The sequence below is a fragment of the Scyliorhinus torazame genome, chromosome 1 (assembly GCF_047496885.1).
Source record: "Scyliorhinus torazame isolate Kashiwa2021f chromosome 1, sScyTor2.1, whole genome shotgun sequence".
In the NCBI taxonomy this organism is placed as follows: domain Eukaryota; kingdom Metazoa; phylum Chordata; class Chondrichthyes; order Carcharhiniformes; family Scyliorhinidae; genus Scyliorhinus; species Scyliorhinus torazame.
Genome location: NC_092707.1, coordinates 181,492,875 through 181,513,341, shown reverse-complemented (window position 1 = coordinate 181,513,341; position 20,467 = coordinate 181,492,875). Strand labels below are relative to the sequence as shown.

Below are 20,467 nucleotides of genomic sequence, written 5' to 3'. Positions count from 1 at the left end.
CTCTCAGGTGTCAATCTAGTGAACCTTTGCAGTACTGCTGTATGGACATCTGCTGGAAATAGCATTGGATTCAGCATGATCCTATTGTCTAAGCTCATTCATTAAGAATAACCATTTAGGTAAAGTACAGTTTCCAATGGAAACATTCACCAATTGGGCCCTCTCCTCAGAAGAGGAATTTGGATCGAATTTAAGTCTAACTGGAAGCAAATACTTTCAATTTACCGGAATATCAATTGAAGATAGTCAGAAATTCTGCTCCAAATTCTGCGCAGTATTGGCTAGAGAAACAACAAAGAGAATATAAATGTTCCTTGATAGATTCACTATCTTTGATTACTCTTTCAACACTTACCCTCTCAATGTCCCCCCTGTATCCCAACGTTTCCCAACTCCCACTCTGCCCTCAAAGAGGTCCGAACATAAAAAATACAAATTAGGAGCCCTTGTCTTCATTTATGCCTCCAGTTCTCTTTCTCTCAATTTTTATTCTTATTTGCTTTCATTTCCTACTTGGTGCCAACTGTTTCCTTTGGTTATATAAAATGTTGAGAGACACAAGTAGTGGTACACACTATGCATCTGCTGCTGTTGATTGGCAGCAATCTAAAAGCCTTATATTTTGCCCTGCATTGTTTTATGCTCAGCTTGACACGCACATTCAAAGTAAAATTCTATCCAGCATTTTTCTGGACGGCTAGCAATCAGGCTTTGAAAAGAGTTGACTGCATATGTTAAAGCTATAGTTTTAATTGGCATATTTTAATGGTGCTCTTCACATTTAGAGTAATATACTGGGAGTTTAATTGAGACCAGGCAGGAATATCAACGACCAGCAGTAATGAAAGGATTGCTGGCTGCCCTTTTGCATTGCCAAGTACTTTCTATGATATCCTTGGGCCATTAGGGCCACCTTTCATTGACGAGATTTTGGAAATTAAAGAAGAGAAATGGCAGAGAGAGGGTGACACCTGCAATGTACATTTTGGAAAAGTCTGAAGTATTTGGCCAAATGGATGAATTGTGTTTGATGTGTTGACCAGGGGCGCGATTCAACAATCTTGTCACTCCCAACTTGAAGTTGGGTTGCGACGGTTTATTCCTGGGAGAGGCCAAAATCAGCCTTTGTACATGGGTCATGCTCAAGGTGGCCTTGATCATTAAAGTGGGGGTGAAAGTGGTTTCAAAGGCCGCAGAAAAGTTTGTGGGGTGCTGAAAGGAGCAACCTTCCAAAATGGCACCCCGATCTGCAAGGAGCGGGTCCTGTTGGCGAGCAAACTAGGTCAAAAAAAAGTAAACTGCCGTTGAATAGCAAGGTTATTCTCGGCACTGCAGCCATCAAGGAATATCCTGCCAAAGTTGCCCAAATCATCAACTTTTTAAAATTAAATTGCACTGTTTCTGTCTTATACCGGGGAAGGGTCTCATATTTATATCTTAACCATGGCTAGAATGTGCACTTGGATGAATTTCTGTCTCTGAGAATTGTGGATGCTTCAAGGGAGCATTAGGATGCAGCCAGCAAATATAAATGGACCAGGCTTCAGCATTATACAAATGGGAGCCAGTGCAAATTATATGTTGGAGGAAACAAATATTTGCATTATGAGCCATGACATCTGTACTGAACAATGTCATTTTAAATGCAAAACATAGTGCAATAAAGAATTCTAATAAGCTTCCATCTTGAATCCCAATTCTAGCATTTAATTACAAGAAAGCTCCTCCAATTCCTCCTCGGATGGCGACAAAACCAATTATCTCAGTAACAGCCCAGAGCAGCACAGAGTCAACCCAGGATGCATATCTGCAGAATGAGGTACATCGGTCCACTTCCTGGTCAAAAGATAAGTCGCAGTGCAATTCAACAGACAGTATTGATAGTAGCAAAGCACTGCACCTGGCACTGGAGTCCTTTGCCCCAACTCGTTCTTCAATGAAGAGTTCCGATGGAATTGGAATTTGTAAAGGCATTCTGAGTCGCGATGAACCAAAGCTACAGCCACGCCAAAGAAAGTGGCGTTCATCTGTAGGGATACAGGTAACCATGTCCTTATCTATTATGTTAAAAGACTATTTTGTCAAATATGATAATACAAGTTGGCCCATCTATCATTCTAATATTTAGGTACACGTGCATGGCCTACTTGGAATCCTGACTAATTTATTTTGAATGCTTCTTATCAATTCTTCTGCACCAACTGACAGTCCAAATATAAGTGGTGTCTCTTTGTAAAATAGTGACCATAAGATAAATTTTGTTTGGTATTTCTGTAACTTTAATCAAGTCTCTAATTCTTCAACAGAACAATTTCTTTGCCCCCATTCTGAATATATTGAAATCCTCACCCAGTCCCTTAGCTGTTTTGTAACGAGAATACAGTGTGTTTCCTCAGTCTCTTGTCATTCTTTATTGACTTAAGACCGGCCACAGTTCATATCCTCTTATGTTGAGTCTTGATTATTTACTTTGTTGAACTCTTTTTGGCTTGCATGCACAGTTTAGCAGAGAATGCAGATAATATTAAGATTTAGAAATGTGCTTGGAATTCTCCCGCCATCCCCCCCCCCCCCCCCCACCAACCCCATACCCCCGTGCACTCCATCCGCCCACATGGCGGACGCAGCATGCCATTGGCCGCTGGTGAGATCTTTTGGCCCTGTCAGGTAAGTTTGCAACCACAGAGATGGGCTATTAGCCTGCTCCCAGATAGCACTAAAGATGCACATGTAGCCAACAAGTAAGAGGTGTATGGGACCATTGGGCTTGTCTCCTTCCCTGGTCTTCCCTCCCTATTGTTGACAGATACCATCACCTCTGTTTAAAGGGAAGCTACATCTTGCAGTTCCTGATTCAAGTCGCATGAGCATGGGATTGACAGACCATCTGTTTCCAACCCTAACATCACTACCCCCACCCTGTCCCCACTTAACAAAGAAGAGGAAAAGATAATGGGGGGATTTTCCGCACCCCCGCCCCCTCCCCGCTGTGTTTGTTGGCGATAGGAGGTGGCCTGCCGTTGGTCGGCAGCAGGATCTTCTGGTCCTGCCGCTGTCGATGGGATTTCCCATTGAATTCACCCCACGAGAAACCCACGGCAGGGGTTAGCCATCGGTGGGACTGGAAGATCCCACTGGCGAGAACAACCAGTGGGCCTTCATATTATAGAGGTCCCCCAGTAGCCTGAGAGATCAGCTCAAAGAGCAAAATGGAGAACAGGCTTCAAATTCTAGTTGTCTTCTCGCAAAAATTAAAAGTGTAAATGCACCGTTAAAAACCTGGAACTGGGGCACTGCAGCCTCACGGCGCTGAGGTCCCAGGTTCGATCCCGGCTCTGGGCCACTGCCCGTGTGGAGTTTGCACATTCTCCCTGTGTTTGCGTGAGTTTCACCCCCACAACCCAAAGATGTGCAGGGTAGGTGGATTGGCCACACTAAATTGCCCCTTAATTGGAAAAATGAATTGGGTACTCTAAATTTATTTTTTAAAACTGAAACTGACATACAAATACTGATATTAATGCATAGTGTAGCCTGAACATCTCATGGTATGCATTGTAAAACTGATCTTGAGCTGAACCTCAAACCGCAATTCTTATCAGAGGCTGGTGGTTTTCACCCAGAATTGCACCCATCTCTGGCCTTACCTCATCTTCACTACCACCACAATTCTTACCCTCATCTTCATCGCCTTCACGGTTCAGTTCTCCAGCACTTTCTCATGAGTTTCCTTACAACCCTACTTAAACTGCAACTTTGTCTAGAAATTGATCACCCTTATCATATCTCGTTCTAGCTCCCTGTCTTAGTTTAACACAGGGCTAAAGAGCTGGCTTTTAAAGCAGACCAAGGCAAGCCAACAGCACGGTTCAATTCCCGTGCCAGCCTCCCCAAACAGGCGCTGGAATGTGGCTTTTCACAGTAACTTCATTTGAAGCCTACTTGTGACAATAAGTGATTTTTATTTCATTTTCATTTCATTTCATTTTCAATTCAGTTCCACAGGGATCAGTGCTGCGAACTTAACGATTTACAATTTATACCAATGATTTGGATGAAGGGACGGAATGTATAGTTGCTAAGTTTGCTGCTGACACAACGATAGATAGGAAAGTAGGTTGTGAAGTGGACATAAGGGGTCTGACAAAGGGACATCAGTAGGTTAAGTCAAAAATTAAGCAGATGGAGTATAATGTGTGAAAATGTGAACGTGTGCACTTTAAGAAAAAATAGAAAAGCATATTATCTTAATGTAGAGAGACTGCAGAATTCTGAGGTGGGATGTGGGTGTCCTGGTACATGAATCACAAGAAGGTAGTATGCAGATACAGCAAGTGATTAGGAAGGTAAATGGAATGTTAGGAGAATGGAGCATAAAGTAATGAAGTGTTGATATCATTGTATTGTGCATTGGCGAGATTTATTCTGGAGACTGTGTACATTTGGTATCCTTATTTAAGAAAGGACATAATTCATCAGAAACAGTTCAGAGAAGGTTCACTTGACTGATTTCTGGAATGAGGGGCTATCTTGTTGAGGGAAGTTGGTCAGGTTCAGCCTGTATCCATTGGAATTTAAATGAATGAGAGGTGATCACATTGAAACACATCAGGGGCGTCATTCTCCGACCACCCGCCGGGTCGGAGAATGGCCGTTGGCCGCCGTGAATCCCGCCCCCGCCCCCGCCGAAGTCTCCGGTACCGGAGATTGGGCGGGGGCGGGAATCGGGCCGCGCCGGTTGGCGGGACCCCCCCCCCCCGCTCAATTCTCTGGCCCGGATGGGCCAAAGTCCCGCCCAGAAATTGCCTGTCCCGCCGGCGTAAATCAAAGCTGGTATTTACCGGCGGGACCAGGCGGCGTGGGCGGGCTCCAGGGTCCTGGGGGGGGCGCGGGGCGATCTGACCCCGGGGGGTGCCCCCAAGGTGGCCTGGCCCGTGATCGGGGCCCGCCAGTCTGCGGGCGGGCCTGTGCCGTGGGGGCACTCTTTCCCTTCCGCCTCCACCACGGCCTCCACCATGGCGGAGGAGGAAGTGACTCTCCCCACTGCGTATGCGCGGGAAACTGTCAGCGGCCGCTGACGCTCCCACGCATGCGCCGCATTTCTGCGCCAACTGGCGGGGCAACAAACGCCATTTCCGCCAGCTGGCAGGGCAACAAACGCCATTTCCGCCAGCTGGCGGGGCGGAAATCCCTTCGGCCTCGGCCTAACCCCTCAATGTTGGGGCTCGGCCCCCAAAGATGCGGAGCATTCCGCACCTTTGGGCCGGCGCGATGCCCGTCTGATTGGCGCCGTTTTTGGCGCCAGTCGGCGGACATCGCGCCGTTGGGGGAGAATTTTGCCCAAGATCCTGAGAGGACTTAACAGAGTGGATGCTAAAAAAGTTGTTCCCAGAACTAGGGCAGAGATTTTTTTCCTCTGAGGGTCATCTCTTCCCCAGAGAGCAGTAGAGACAGGGGAATTTAATGTTTTTAAGACATATGTAGATAGATTCTTGATTAACAAGGGAATCAAAGGTTGTCAGATAGGAGTGTGACATTGAGGCGACATCCAAGGTGGAGCAGGCCTGAGGGGCCAAATGGTCTATTCCTGCTCCCAATTTGTATGTTTGTGGTTAATGTTTCAAATCATTGACCTTCCATCTGTTCCAGATGTATTGGTAACAAGTTATATTTATGAATTCTAATTTTGGACATCCCTGTATGTAGAGGCTACACAATCAAACCCTTTCATTATCTTCAAGATCTTTAGCAGGTAACCCCTTTGTCTTCCCTCTTGCAGAGAAGAGTCCAAGCCTGATCATCTTTTCTTTTCTTTTCTGGTATCTTCTGTGTGATATCTTCTCCATTTTGACCCTATTATATGGACGCAAAAGCAAGCTCCTTGGTGTTATTAACTTGCATTGCAGGGCAGCACGGTGGCACAGTGGTTAGCACTGCTGCCTCACGATGCCGAGGTCCCAGGTTCGATCCTGGCTCTGGGTCACTGTCCATGTGGAGTTTGCACATTCTCCCTGTGTTTGCATGGGTTTCCTCCCCACAATCCAAGGATGTGCAGTGTAGGTGGATTGGCCACGCTGAATTGCCCCTTAATTGGAAAAATGAATTGGGTACTCTAAATCTATTTTTAAAAAACTTACATTGCTACTTTTAATAACTTTGCACCTGGAACCCTTTCTTCCATCCCATTTAGATTCATATGATAAAAGCAATATGGGGAATCCTTTATTTCCTGTCCACCACACTTAACTATATTGCTATTAATTGGTGAAGTTAAAGTTTATTAATGCCTTGCTGTATTGTGTTGGACTATTCTCTTTGTATTAATAGCTGCTGCAAATTTTAAAACTGTACTTCCAATTGACAAGTGCCAATAATGTAAATAAATTCTGAACTCTCAGCACCAATTCCTGTGGAATGCCACTTTTCACCGTTCTCAGTCTGAGGGTCTGCATTTAGCCTCTCCTTCTTGTCTTGCAGCCAATCTATTATCCATGATGCTATCTGTCCCCTGTTCTGACATAATCTGACCTTATTCATGAGTCTATTCAGTGATTCTTTTTGGTGGCCTTTTGAATATCCACTACCTTACCCTTGTTCACTTTTTTTGTTGCTCTGTTAAAAGAATTCAATAAGGTTGGTCAAGCATGACTTTCTCTTTTGAAACCTGGCTGACCCATCATTATATTTTCAGTATGTAGGTGTTTTACAACTTTGAGTATGATTCCATTATCTTCTCATCACCAAAGTTAAGCTCACTAGGCTGTTGTGCTACCACTACCTTTAAATGTTGGAATAACTAGAGATAAATGTCCATCAGTCCTCTGGCATTGTTCCCTTTTCTAATTGCTCTAGTGCCTCTGTTACCTCATCCCTGAGGGTTTTGACTACAAGTGCAGCAAAACCTGACTGCACAGTAGTTAAGCTGAAACCAGCACACCGTAAATTAAAGTATCGTATCAATTCAAATTGGGGCTCACTGATGTCTCACATGTCCATCTCTCTAAAAGTTCCCTTTGATTTGTTTTGACGACAAAATGTTAATCCACCTAGTTTTGGAGAATGAATGTGCAATTTCCCAATTATTGTCCTGTGCCAAGTCAGCATTATTATAATGTGGGAAAGGGCAGGAAGGAAAATACAATTTCTCCAGTACGCACTTTGTTTTGAAAGCTTCAGTGTGAAGAGCCTTTGGGTTGCCAAACTGACCCGTCTACTGTATACCCACATTCTTTAAAAGTAAAAGCTTTGGAAATTAACACATGGTAATTTGGCCAATGGAAATTTGTTCCTACAGTGCATAAATTCTCTCAGCAGGCATAATTTCCAGTGCATGTTATTTGCATACAATCACTGACTTCCAGAGAATTGAATCTTCAATGTTCTAGCCTATTCCTGCTTTATACCCCTTTGAGTACAACTTTGGCATTGGTAGTGTGGGATTGGATAGCTCATTTTTATCATTTGACTTTACCGTCACAATCATGCCTCACCTGTTGTGCTATTTACTTTCTTCTCCAACTCCTGCCAGATCCTCCAAGTGGAGTCATCTGGGCGATTATTGTCAATGATATTTTGGCCAGCTCAGTTCCTTCTTTGTGCGTTTGGAGGCTGCCCCTCCCTCTAAATGTGTTGAGCCTATCCATTACTTGGTGCATCAGCATTGCAGAGCCTCTGCATTATGACTGGTTGCTACTTTCAGGAAATCTGTTTTCTAAGTCTGCTCTCACCTGATGACACAAGTCGCATTGAAACATATGATTACATCACAAAATGTCATCATATCAGTTACATGACATGACAACATGAAACTGCCACATAGTGGTTCTGACTGCTATCACACTTCTGCCAAAACAATGTCACTATAAAGGGAATACTGATGGTGAGACTCCTTTAAAAGACCATCTCTTTAAATATGCTGAAAGGCTGAAGGTAATTTTAGTTGCTTCATGATATCATAATGAATGTTGTGACATCAGAGTAATCATTGCGACATAATTAAGAGTGTATCTCCACTGTTAAAAGTTGTCTTCTCAAATAGATATCCAGTGTGATTTGAAAGCAAATTGCTCAGTATCACCAGTCGAGCACTCCCAACCTGCCACTCTCTATCCGTTTAAAGGACAGCAAAATCATGGTGCAGCGGTGCACAGGGTTCCGATATGCTCTCCTGACACTGTCCAATGAACAAAACATTGGAACTTTTACCTTTCTATTTAGGCACTCTGTATATATCATATGGCATGGGGCAGCACGGTGGCACAGTGGGTTAGCCCTGCTTCCTCATGGCACCGAGGTCCCAGGTTCGATTCTGGGTCACTATCCATGTGAAGTTTGCACATTTTCCCCGTTTTGCGTGGGTTTCACCCCCACAACCCAAAGATGTGCAGGGTAGGTGAATTGGCCACACTAAATTGTCCCTTAATTGGAAAAAATGAATTGGATATTCTAAATTTATTTTAAAAAATATCATGTGGCACAATGAAAAGCATAAACACGGTTAGAATGTAGATTTGGCTAAAAAGTGCTAAACTATGCATAAATAAATGAACATATTGGCTACCAGCAATAGAATTACAGTAATTCAGAATTTACTGCTCTTCCTCAGCATATCAATAACAAAAATGGTTTTCCTGTTCCTCAATGTTATCCCTCAGTGACACCATTCGAAAGTACAACATTAGTTTTCGTATATATGCTGAGGAGACCCAAATCTACCTCACCATCACCTCCCTCAACTTGCCACAATATCAGACTGCTTGTCCGACATCCAGTACTAGATGAGCAGAAATTTCCTCCAATAAAATATTGGGAAGGCTGAAGCCATTGTTTTTTGTTCCCACTCCAAACTCTGTTCCCTAGCTACTGATTCCACCCCTGTCCCTGGCAACAGTCTGAGATTAAACCAGTCTGTTTGCAACTTTGGTATTGCATTTGATCCCCAGATGAGTTTCTGACCTCATCTATTTGTGCTATCACCAAGACAACCTGTTTCCACCTCCATAACATCGTCCACCTTTGCCCTGTCATAGCTTATCTGCTGCTGAAACCCTCATTCCTGCCTTTATTACCCTCTAGGCTTGATTATTTCGATACACTCTGGACTGGCCTGCCAGGTTCAGCCCTCAGTATACTTGAGGTCATTTAAACTCAGCTGCCTGTGTCATAACCTGCAGCAAGTCTGTCCCCTGTCACTCCTGTGCTCACTGACTTAAACTGGCTCCAGGAAAAGCAACAACTTGACTTAAAATTCTTCTGCTTATTTTAAAATCCCTCATAGACTTGCCCTTCCCTATCTCTGCAATTTCCCCCAGCTGCACATTCTGAAATATGTGTTCTTCTAATGCTGGGCTTTCGTGCATTCCCAATTATAAATGCTACATTATTAATGGCCATTCCATTAGTTGTGTAGGTCCCAAGCGCCGGAATTCTCTTAATCCTACATCTCTCTACGTCACTTTCTTCCTCAGGACACTCCTTAAAACCTACCACTTTGACCATGCTTTTGGTCATGTGACATATGTGGCTTGGTGTCATACTTTGTTTCATTGTGAAAGTGAAATGTTTCATTACATTTAATGCGCAATATGTATATAAGTTGCTGTCATTTGTCTTGTTATCCTTCACTATAATCTGGGCCTAAAGTTTAGCGTTCATTGCTTACCAGGTGGTTGTGCTGCTGACCAAAGTAGTCCTTTGTCTGTCCCTTTCTAAAATGGCTTTAGAATGGTTAAGGACATCAGCTGCAAATACACCATAAAATCGCTTTCAAGATATACCAGAATAAAAGAAATGTACAAATGTATCTCAAATTCAATCAGCATTGTCAATTAAGCACGTACTTCAAAATATACACAAAAGGTGTTACTGTTTCAGTTTGAATGGCTGGATCCTCTACCTGAGGAGCATGCTATCCCGTTCTACCAGACTATTGTCAAAGAATCAAGTTAACACATATTAGTAATGGCATTTTTAACTTAACTGCAATTTATAACTGCAAGCAAGCGGGTACAGAGTCAAGTTTACGCATGTATGCCTCCCTGAGATCTATCAATAAAAATACCTATCTTGTTTTTTTTATCTTTAAGTTAATCTTAATTTTAACTCTGTGTGTACTGTGCACCATGGAAACGGAATAAAATAAAAATCCCAAACTAAAAGTGCTTTATCTTTGTCATTTATGTAAATGCACAGGTGAATGACATCTCATTGTACAATCCATTGTTTTCAAAATCAATTTTCTCAGGTTAGTCATGCCTGATAAAGTTGTTCCTTGTTCTTGACCAGTTTAGTGTGGTGCAGAAGTGATAACAAAATGTCATTGTCTTTTAATGTATCAGGTCGATAGTTCAGAGACTATGACTGATTCTGACACAGACAGCAAAGGCCTTCGAGAGTTCCATTCTATTGGAGTGCAGGTTGAAGAGAGTAAACGGTAAGTCCATCATCTTAATTTAACAAGACATGACCACTCATTTATTACTCATCGAATCATAGAGTCGTACAGATCAGAAGGTCATTTGATCCATTGTGTCCATGCCAGCTCTTTCAAAGAACAATTCAATTAGTCCTGCTCCCTCCTTCATGACCATACATCCATTTCACTTCAAGTATGTATGTAACTCCCTTTGAAAGTTACTTTTCAATCTGCTTTCACCACCCTGCCAGACAGTTCACTCAAAATCAGAGTAACTCACTGAATAAAAAAACTTAACTCGCATTTCAATTTTAAAGTCTTATTTTCTGTGTCCTATGAAAATGTCTCAAACACATGGAGATTATGATTTAGCATAATTTCTTCTTGATGATAGGGCGACATGGTGGCGCAGTGGTTAGCACTGCCGCCTCACGGTGCTGAGGTCCCAGGTTCGATCCCGGCCCTGGGTCACTGCCCGTGTGGAGTTTGCACATTCTCCCCATGTCTGCGTGGGTTTCATCCCCACAACCCAAAGATGTGCAGGGTAGGTGGATTGGCCACGCTAAATTGCCTCTTAATTGGAAAAAGAAATAATTGGATACTCTATTAAAAAAAATTTCAATAATCTTGATTGTAGCTAACAGGTAACAAATGCCATTTCCATCAGGTTATACAATTTACACCTAACACAGTATAATATATTGGCTCCTCTTGCATTTCTAAGCAGTCACATTGGGTTTGCCAAATGTTGGGCTGGATTCTCCAAACCTGAGGCTGAGTGTTGACGCCGTTGTAAACGCTGGAGCATTTTACGATGGCGTCATCTAGCCCCTAGGATCAGCAATCCTGCGATGCACAGGGGGCCAGCTCAGCACTGGAGCGCTTCACGCAGCTCCAGCTGCCAATACAGGTGCGAGCACAGCCGGCGCGAGTTCGCGCATGCGCGCCACGACCAGCACAAGTTCGCGCATGCGCGGCATGGATGGCGCGAGTTTGCAAATGCTCGTGGGTTGCCGTCTCCGCGCCGGCCCTGACGCAACATGGCGGAGACCTACAGGGGCCCGGCGCGGACGAACCTAGGCCCTCACCGGGATAAGCCCACCCGCCAATCGGTAGGCCCCGATCCCCCACCGTAGAGGCCCCCCCTGGAGTCGGATCCCCCCTCCCCCCCACCAGGCCACCCCCTGCAGCCAAAACGGCGAGGTCCCACTGGGTAGGACCACACGAGAATGACACCTGAGGGACTCGGCCGAACTCACCGGGCACTTGGCCCATCGCGTGGGAAGAATCGCCGGGGGGGCGGGGCGCGTTGAGCGGCCCCCAACTGGTGCCGCGCCGGCACCATTGGTGCCGATTCTCCGGTTGCTGGAGAATCGTTGGACCGGCGTTGGAGCGGCGTCCTAGGATTCCTGGGAATTCCCCCTGTTTTATCGAATCCATTGGGCAAATTTGCCAATCCAACACTCAAAGATAGGGTTGACCAGCAAATTACTATTGTTTTATTGTAATCATACCTGTGATTCACACTCCCTTCAAACATGACTCCCTTTCTGGGAGTGCAGGATCAGTAAATCGCTGTGTTTATTATGTTAAGATTTGATACGTGATGGCATTAGTGTTCTCATTTTAACTAACAGAATTCTGTTTCATTTTTGTTTCAATTGTCCCACCATTTTTATGCTGCCTCTTCGAAAGGTTCTCTCTTAACTCTGGGGTGTGAGTTCCACTGGTATCAGGCAGTGGCCCTAGTGCCAAACTCAAGTGAAGCCATTACTGTTGTTCAAGCTGGACAATTGAAGGCAGCAGTCCATCTTAGCCAAACCTGAACCTGTCCTCATCAAATGTTCATTCTTTAAAATAAATTTAGAATACCTAATTTTTTTTTTCCAATTAAGGGGTAATTCAGTGTGGGCAATCCAACTAGCTTGCACATCTTTGGCTTCTGGGGGTGAGACTCATGCAAACACAGGGAGGATGTGCAAATCCCACACGGACAGTGATCCGGAGCTAGGATCAAACCCGGGTCCTCAGCACCGTGAGGCAGCAGTGCTAACCTCTGCACCACCGTGCCACCCATCAAATGTTCATACGTGCACACAATCCAGTAAGAAGTAATGGATAGCTGTCTGAATCCCAACCTAATTTTGTTTTCTGCCCTGCCGAGCCATGGTACCAATACCAAGTGTAATATCTGTTAGGACCCCAGACGAGAATCCAACTATTTTCAATTTGTAAAACTGTGAGGAAATGTTACTGCATCAGAAGAGTGATAACACCGATCAATATTTATCTTTTATGTTTAAACAAACTTTAATTTAAACACAGAATTAACCACATTAGCACCAAAGAAATATATTTGCAGTTAACAGTTACAACAGTTCTTAAGTAAAAAAGAAAACCTTGACTTACTTCCTATACTTGCCACTATATACCAATGAGGCAAACCAACATATTTCACATACCACTCATGAATAAAGTCAACAACCAGGTTTCTACTTGTTTTTCCCTGTGCAGAATCTTTGGAGGGAGAACCTTTCAGGACCAAACTGAAACACCTCTGTTCCAATGAGAGTTCCAGGACCGACTGACTTTTTCAGACAGACTTGGCTCCTCCCATCAACTACATCATCTGTACCCAAAGCATAAGGCGTTATTTTGTCTCTTCTTGCAAGATGTTCGTTGACCAAACACAACACCCCTCATAAATTATCTACACCCCAGGGGTCCTTCAAACAAAGACAATATTTCATTAGCTAGCAATCTGTAAACAAGTAAATGGTTCTCAAGGTCTATTGACATAATACTTCACCTGCAAATCAATGATTATATCACTTTTATGACACTTTATTCACAGCTCTAGCAGCCATGCTGTCTGCGTGCATCTCAATCCAGGTTTTAATAATATTACTGTAAAAAGTATAAAATACGACAATTTCATACAAAAATCACACACCCAATTGCTGCCCTATAATCTGTGACCCTGCTGTGCTGGCTGAGACCAATAAATCCAGCATAGTGCGGGAATCCAGAGCAGTTGACCATGGTTCACTGCTGAATTTGCCCACAAGACCACTGGAGGGCGGCAGTGGCCCCTTTTATTGCAATAGGTGGTCCTCGGATTGTAATAATGTTGCAAATCACAGCACCAGTAAAGACGGCATAGAGGCAAATTCGACTCTCGATAGATTTGATCGAGATTATGATCCTCCAATTTCCATTTGGAACACTTTGTATTTCCCATTTTATCAGCACAGTCGATATAAAGAGGAGTATATCTGCTCACCTGCTGGCACCCATTCGCTGATTCATGCGAGTCATTTAAAGTCTATTAGTCCCCAGATGCTTTCCTTAAGCCCAGGCAGATATGGAGTTCTCTTCAGCCTTGCTGCCATCCCACAGTGATAGTTTTCATGGGTGATTAGTGTCTTCCTTCAAGGAATCATTTTCCCATCCAGCTGTGAAATAAAACATTCTCTGCAGCAAGTCGGAGGATTCATTTCTCCGGTTCCCCACCAGTGTGGAATGATCATCAGCGAGAGTTATGTAATGCGCAGTCCTTCATCATACTGATTACAGAAATGCATTCCCAGAACCATGTTGCCGGCTGAACCTCTCAGTGTGACAAGGGAAGATTTCAGAAATAAAATTCTGCCTCCACGTGTTACACGACTGACATTCATCATCTCCTCCTCCACCTCCTCTGCCTACCCCAAGGCTATTGCTATTTTTCTTTTCCCATTGCTTGGCCGGTATTAAGATCCGTATGAGTGGAAACATTCTCCTGCCGAATGTCAGCAAAACTCAATTTATCCGAACACAAAAGCATAATGATTCAGTCGCTGAGCATCTGAACTCAAAACAGAAAATGCTGGAAATACTCAACCGGTTAGAAAGCACCAGTGGGGCGAGAAACAGATGAAAGATGTTCTGTCTGAATTGCCCAGAATAGGCCCATGCCCTGATCACCTCTAATCCTGGCTCTCTCTGCGTCAGTAGATTAACTTTCTGGTTTGTTCTCCCTCTGATCCCACCCTGGCCTTGTTCTGCCTGTACTAGTTATTTCTTCCAGGTGCATGTCCCAGCATACGTTTATAAATGCATAAGAAGTAAAAGAATACTTCAATAAAAACTAGGATAAATGGAAATAAAAACAGAGGTCCACTTATGGAGGACAAAGGAAAGGTGCCACCATACCTCGATTTTCACAGAAGCTTACAATACTGCATATTAATGGGTACAGGAGGATGACGAGGTAGAGCAATTGGTTGGGATAACTATTAATAAAACAAATGTCCTAAAAAGATTGGTGGAAAAGCCACTGAGTCCTTAGACTCCTTAGGGAAGCCAGAGATTTAATTTGACGGTCTCGGAACACAATTTTTCAAACATTCTTAAATGTGGAAGTTGTGCTGGAGAACTGTAATATTTCTGTTCTAAAATAGTGCGAAAGATCAATCAAGTATGTAAAGTATGTAGAGTAGTCAGCCAAATATCAAGAGTTTCCAGAGAAATAAAATCAATAGTCACACAGACATGGGTTGATTAAGGACAACCAGAATGGATTTCCATAAATTAAGTCAAATTTGAGAACTTGTTGAGGAAATGAGGGCTGTGAGACTCCAGTCATTGCGATTCAATTGTCTCGCCAGCAACGCAGCCCTGCCAGTGGGTTTCACGGCGATGTGGGGTGGTTACGATGGGAAATCCCATTGACATTCAGCCACTTTTCCGCATGGGAGGAATGCAGTGGGATAGTCAGTAAATGCTTTGTGACCTGGATATTCGGGAAAACTAATCTGCGCACTTTCGCACTTTCCAAAATGCATACCTGACCCATGTGATTTTGCCTGAGAATCTTTCTTTACAGGAGTTAGGTGTTGCAGTGCATTTTGCAATCCCGCAATGGGTACGTGAGGAGTGTGGTGAGATCGGCGGGCCAATTGGAAAGCTCACCCTAGTTCACTAACTTAGCAACTTAGCTCCCAAAATAGATTCAAGGCTCCCTAAATGTCACCCCATTGTTAAATGCATTGTGGCACTTTGGACAATTGGAAAAGTACCGTGAAGCATAACAATTATTCAAAGCAAGGGACAATCCTGTTGGACGGATCACTAGCATGAATTACTACATGAAAAACATAACTACATTAAAATATGGCATCTAATTGTGGCATCTAAAGGTGGCAAACCAGTTTACACTTACCTTTCCACATGTTCCTAACTTTTCAACAGGCTTCCCCCAGTGGTCACAAACTCTCCAATGAGATGGGATATTCTAGGGCTTAGAAAACCCAAGCCAGCACACAAAAATAGTGTTCAGTAGGAAATACAATTTTTGTGTGGTCCTCACGATGGGGATCCTGACCTCACAAGAATTGTGTGTAAGCTTTCCACTCAAAACCTTCCCGTCTAACCAGGATAATAGTATGGGGTTGGGAAAGCAGTGGAAAATTGCTTCTCCAGTGCAAAAAGAAACTTTCACAACCCACTTCACACCTCCACTGGGAGATGGAAATCCGGCCCCATAGGTTTCAGTGAAGGCTCCCATTTATTCTGGTTACCTTTCTTGTGACCAGCAGTCTAAAATGGCTCAATGAGAAAAGTGCACTGCCTAGCATGGTACTGAGCCTTAGTGACCAAGACCAGGGGCGGGATTCCCCCCTACCCGGCGGGGCGGGGGGTTCTGGCATAATGGAGTGGCGGGAACCACTCCGGCGTCGGGCCGCCTCAAAGGTGCGGAAGTCTCCGCACCTTTAGGGGCCAAGCCCTCACCTTGAGGGGCTAGGCCCACGCCGGAGTGGTTTCCGCTCCGCCGGCTGGCGGGAAAGGCATTTGGCGCCACGCCAGCCGGCGTTGAAAGGTCTTCGCCGGGCAACGCATGCGTGGGAGCGTCAGTGTTTGCTGATGTCATCCCCGCGCATGCACAGGGGAAAGGGTCTCTTCCGCCTCCGCCATAGTGAAGACCATGGCGAAGGCGGAAGAAAAAGAGTGCCCCCACGGCACAAGCCCACCGGTGGGCCCCGATCGCGGGCCAGGCCACCGTGGGGAAACCCCCGGGGCCTGATCGCCACGTGCCCCCCCCCCCCCCCCCCAGGACCCCGGGGCCTGCCCCGCGCCTCCTTGTCCTGCCGTTCAAAAGGTGGTTTAATCCTCGCCGGCGGGAGAGGGTTGATAGCGGTGGGACTTCAGCCCATTGCGGGCCAGAGAATCGCCGGGGGTGGGCCCGCCAACCGGCACGGAGCGATTCCCACCCCCGCCGACCGGCACGGCGCGCTTCCCGCCCCCAACGAATCTCTGGTGCCGGAGAATTTGGGACACGGCGGGGGCGGAATACACGTCAGCCCCTGGTGATTCTCCGACCCGGTAGGGGGTCGGACTATCGTGCCCCAGATTTGAGTTAATTTTGGTCTGCACTGAATTAATTGATAACAGTGGTATGCCGCCCTACAGTTTCCTCGGTTCCACTGGCCAAAGAGTGTGGTGGTATGTATTAGGGGTAATACGGTACACCACGTGTCGACAGGCTATTGGTGGAGGGCTGCCAGGTCCTGATAGGATCTGCCACCTACTGGACACCACCCAGAAATGCTGGTATAAGAACCCAGTTCTTCCCTCCATTTCCCTCAGCAGTTGCATTCTGTAACCACGCTGCTGGGGATAAAGTTCTGCTTAATAAAGCCTTCAATTGACATTACCTCAACCTGCCTCGCATCATATTGACGGTGCTACAATTTATTAAGCAGAATTTAAATTGAAGAAAACGACGTGGGAACATGGAGCTCCGAATCACCCCGGAGTGCCTGCGCATCGCACCCCAAGCAGCTAACTCGGCCTCTTATCTTCAAACACTAGATGGCATGCTTTGAGGGCTACCTCCGAACGGCCCCCGGCACACCGACTGACGAACAAAAGATGCAGGTCCTCTATTCCAGGGTGAGTCCTGACGTCTACTCCCTTATCGAGGACGAGGATGGTTTCACCGGTGCCATCGCCGCGCTGAAGGATATCTACATCTGGCCCACCAACCAGGTTTTTGCTCGCTACCAGCTCGCAACATGACGGCAATTTCCGGGGGAATCGCTGGATGAGTTTTATAACGCCCTGCAGATCCTGGGTCGAAACTGCAACTGCCCGGCGGTAACAGCGAGTGAACACACAGAGCTCCTGGTCCGCGATGCGTATGTGGCAGGTTTGGCCTCTTCCCAGATCCGCCAGAGGCTTCTGGAGAAAGAATCTCTGGGACTTACAGAAGCTCGGGCCCTGGCAGCATCCCTCGATGTGGCCTCGCGTAACGCCCGCGCCTACGCCCCCGACCGCACTACAGCCCCTTGGGCTCCGTGGACCCCCGCTGCGGTCAACTCTCCGACACCCCCCCCCCACCCCCGCAAACCTGCACGGCCAAAACACCAGACCAACCGGGGGGGCCCGGCTGCTATTTTTGCGGCCAGCCGAAACACCCTCGGCAGCGATGCCCGGCCCGCGCGGCTACCTGCAAAAGCTGCAGGAAGAAAGGCCACTACGCGACGGTTTGCAAGTCCCGCAGGGTCGCCGCTATCTCTGGGGAAGAAACGGGACCACAGACCCAGCCCCCCCAGCGATCCACGTGTGACCAACGGACGCCGCCATTTTGGACCCCGGCGCCACGAGGGAGAGATGGGCGCAGCCATTTTGTCCACCCCCGACGGCGCTCGATCCGTGGACGCCGCCATCTTGGCTGAAGGACCCCGACACAGACGGCCACATACTGCCTGATTACGATGCTCAACTTCAACAACCACGCCTGGCTTCGACGACCCTCGACCAGTCGCGACCCCGGACGCTCCAGACTGCAACCACTACAGTCCTAGTGAATGGCTACGAGACGCCGTGTCTTATCGACTCTGGGAGCAGGGAGAGCTTCATTCATCCGGACACGGTAAGGCGCTGTTCCCACGTAATTCGGCCGAGCACCCAGAAAATTTTCCTTGCGCCGGGATCCCACTCCGTTCAGATCACGGGGTTCTGCATCGCTAACCTAACGGTGCAGGGGAGGGAGTTCCAAAATTACCAGCTGTATGTCCTCCCCATCTCTGTGCACCCACACTCCTAGGGTTGGACTTCCAATGCAACCTCCAGAGTTTAACATTTAAATTTGGCAGCCCTATACCCCCACTGACTGTCTGCGGCCTCGCGACCCTCAAGGTTGAACCGCCTTCCTTGTTTGCGAACCTCACACCGGATTGCAAACCCGTCGCCACAAGGAGCAGACGGTACAGCGCCCAGGACCGAGCATTTATCCGGTCCGATGTCCAGAGGCTGCTGAAGGAAGGCATCATCCAGGCTAGCAACAGTCCCTGGAGAGCCCAGGTGGTTGTTGTTAAGACCGGGAAGAAACAGGTTGGTCATCGACTATAGTCAGACCATCAACAGGTACACTCAGCTAGATGCGTACCCTCTCCCCCGCATATCCGACATGGTCAATCGGATTGCACAGTACAAGGTCTTTTCCACCATGGACCTCAGGTCCACCTACCACCAGCTCCCCATCCGTCCCGGTGACTGCAACTATACTGCCTACGAAGCAGACGGGCGGTTATACCACTTTTTAAGGGTTCCATTCGGCGTCACGAATGGAGTCTCGGTTTTCCAACGAGAGATGGACCGAATGGTTGACCAGCACGGTTTACGGGCCAAGTTCCCGTATCTCGACAGCGTCACCATCTGCGGCCACGACCAGCAGGACCATGACGCCAACCTCCAAAAATTCCTCCAGACCGCTCACGCCCTGAACCTCACTTACAACAAAGAAAAATGCGTGTTCCGCACCGATCGTCTAGCCACCCTGGGCTACGTACTGCGTAATGGAGTGATAGGCCCCGACCCTGAACGTATGCGCCCCCTCATGGAGTTCCCTCTCCCCCACTGTGCCAAAACCCTGAAACGTTGCCTGGGCTTCTTTTCTTATTACGCCCAGTGGGTCCCCCAGTACGCAGACAAGGCCCGTGCACTAATCCAGTCCACTACTTTTCCCCTGACGACAGAGGCACGCCAGGCCTTTAGCCGCATCAAAACGGATATTGCAAAGGCCACGATGAGCGCCATCGACGAGTCCCTCCCCTTCCAGGTCGAGAGCGACGCATCGGATGTAGCTCTGGCGGCCACCCTCAACCAAGCAGGCAGACCCGTGGCCTCCTTCTCCCGAACCCTCCATGCTTCAGAAATCCGCCACTCCTCAGTGGAAAAGGAGGCACAAGCAATAGTGGAAGCTGTGCGACACTGGAGGCATTACCTGGCCGGTAGGAGATTCACTCTCCTCACTGACCAACGGTCGGTTGCCTTCATGTTCGATAATGCACAGTGGGGCAAGATCAAGAACGACAAGATCTTGCGGTGGAGGATCGAACTCTCCACCTTCAATTATGAGATCTTGTATGGTCCCGGAAAGCTGAACGAGCCATCCAATGCCCTATCTCGCGGCACATGTGCCAATGTACAAGTGGACTGTCTACAAGCCCTCCACGAGGACCTCTGCCACCCAGGGGTCACTCGTTTCTACCACTTCCTTAAGGCCCGCAACCTCCCTTACTCCGGCGAGGACGTCCGAACAGTCACCAGAAACTGCCAGATCTGCGCTGAGTGCAAACCGCACTTTTCCAGGCCAGATAGAGCGCACCTGGTTAAGGCCTCTCGACCCTTTGAACGCCTCAGTTTGGATTTCAAAGGCCCCCTCCCCTCCACCGATCGCAACGCGTACTTCCTGAATGTCGTTGACGAATACTCCCGTTTCCCTTTCGCCATCCCCTGCCCCGACATGACCGCGTCCACGGTCATTAAAGCCCTCGGTACCATTTTTACACTGTTCGGTTTCCCCGACTATATCCATAGCGACAGGGGTCCTCCTTTATGAGTGATGAACTGCGTCAATTCCTGCTCAGCAGGGGCATAGCCTCGAGCAGGACGACCAGTTCCAACCCCCGGGGGAACGGGCAGGTAGAAAGGGAGAATGGAACGGTCTAGAAGGCCGTCCTGCTGGCCCTCCAATCTAGGAGCCTCCCAATTTCCCGCTGGCAGGAA

The 20,467-nt window shown here is 46.9% G+C and overlaps 1 protein-coding gene and 1 long non-coding RNA gene across 4 annotated transcripts in view; one reads left to right on the top strand and one right to left on the bottom strand.

Moving 5' to 3' along the window:
* The window catches only part of LOC140418106 (disks large-associated protein 2-like), a 1,176,606-nt gene that overhangs the window by 1,103,158 nt on the left and 52,981 nt on the right, over positions 1 to 20,467 (top strand). For all 3 annotated transcript variants that reach the window (XM_072501530.1, XM_072501537.1, XM_072501527.1), the window contains 2 exons: positions 1,704 to 2,041; positions 10,338 to 10,432. In XM_072501530.1, the coding sequence (XP_072357631.1) occupies positions 1,704 to 2,041; positions 10,338 to 10,432 (433 nt within the window). The remainder of the gene's footprint in view (positions 1 to 1,703; positions 2,042 to 10,337; positions 10,433 to 20,467) is intronic.
* Positions 1,687 to 7,692, bottom strand: LOC140418130 (uncharacterized). Its single transcript, XR_011944792.1, has 2 exons — positions 7,491 to 7,692; positions 1,687 to 2,027 (listed from the first exon to the last, which is right to left on the bottom strand). It is a non-coding gene; the product is annotated as an uncharacterized lncRNA (long non-coding RNA).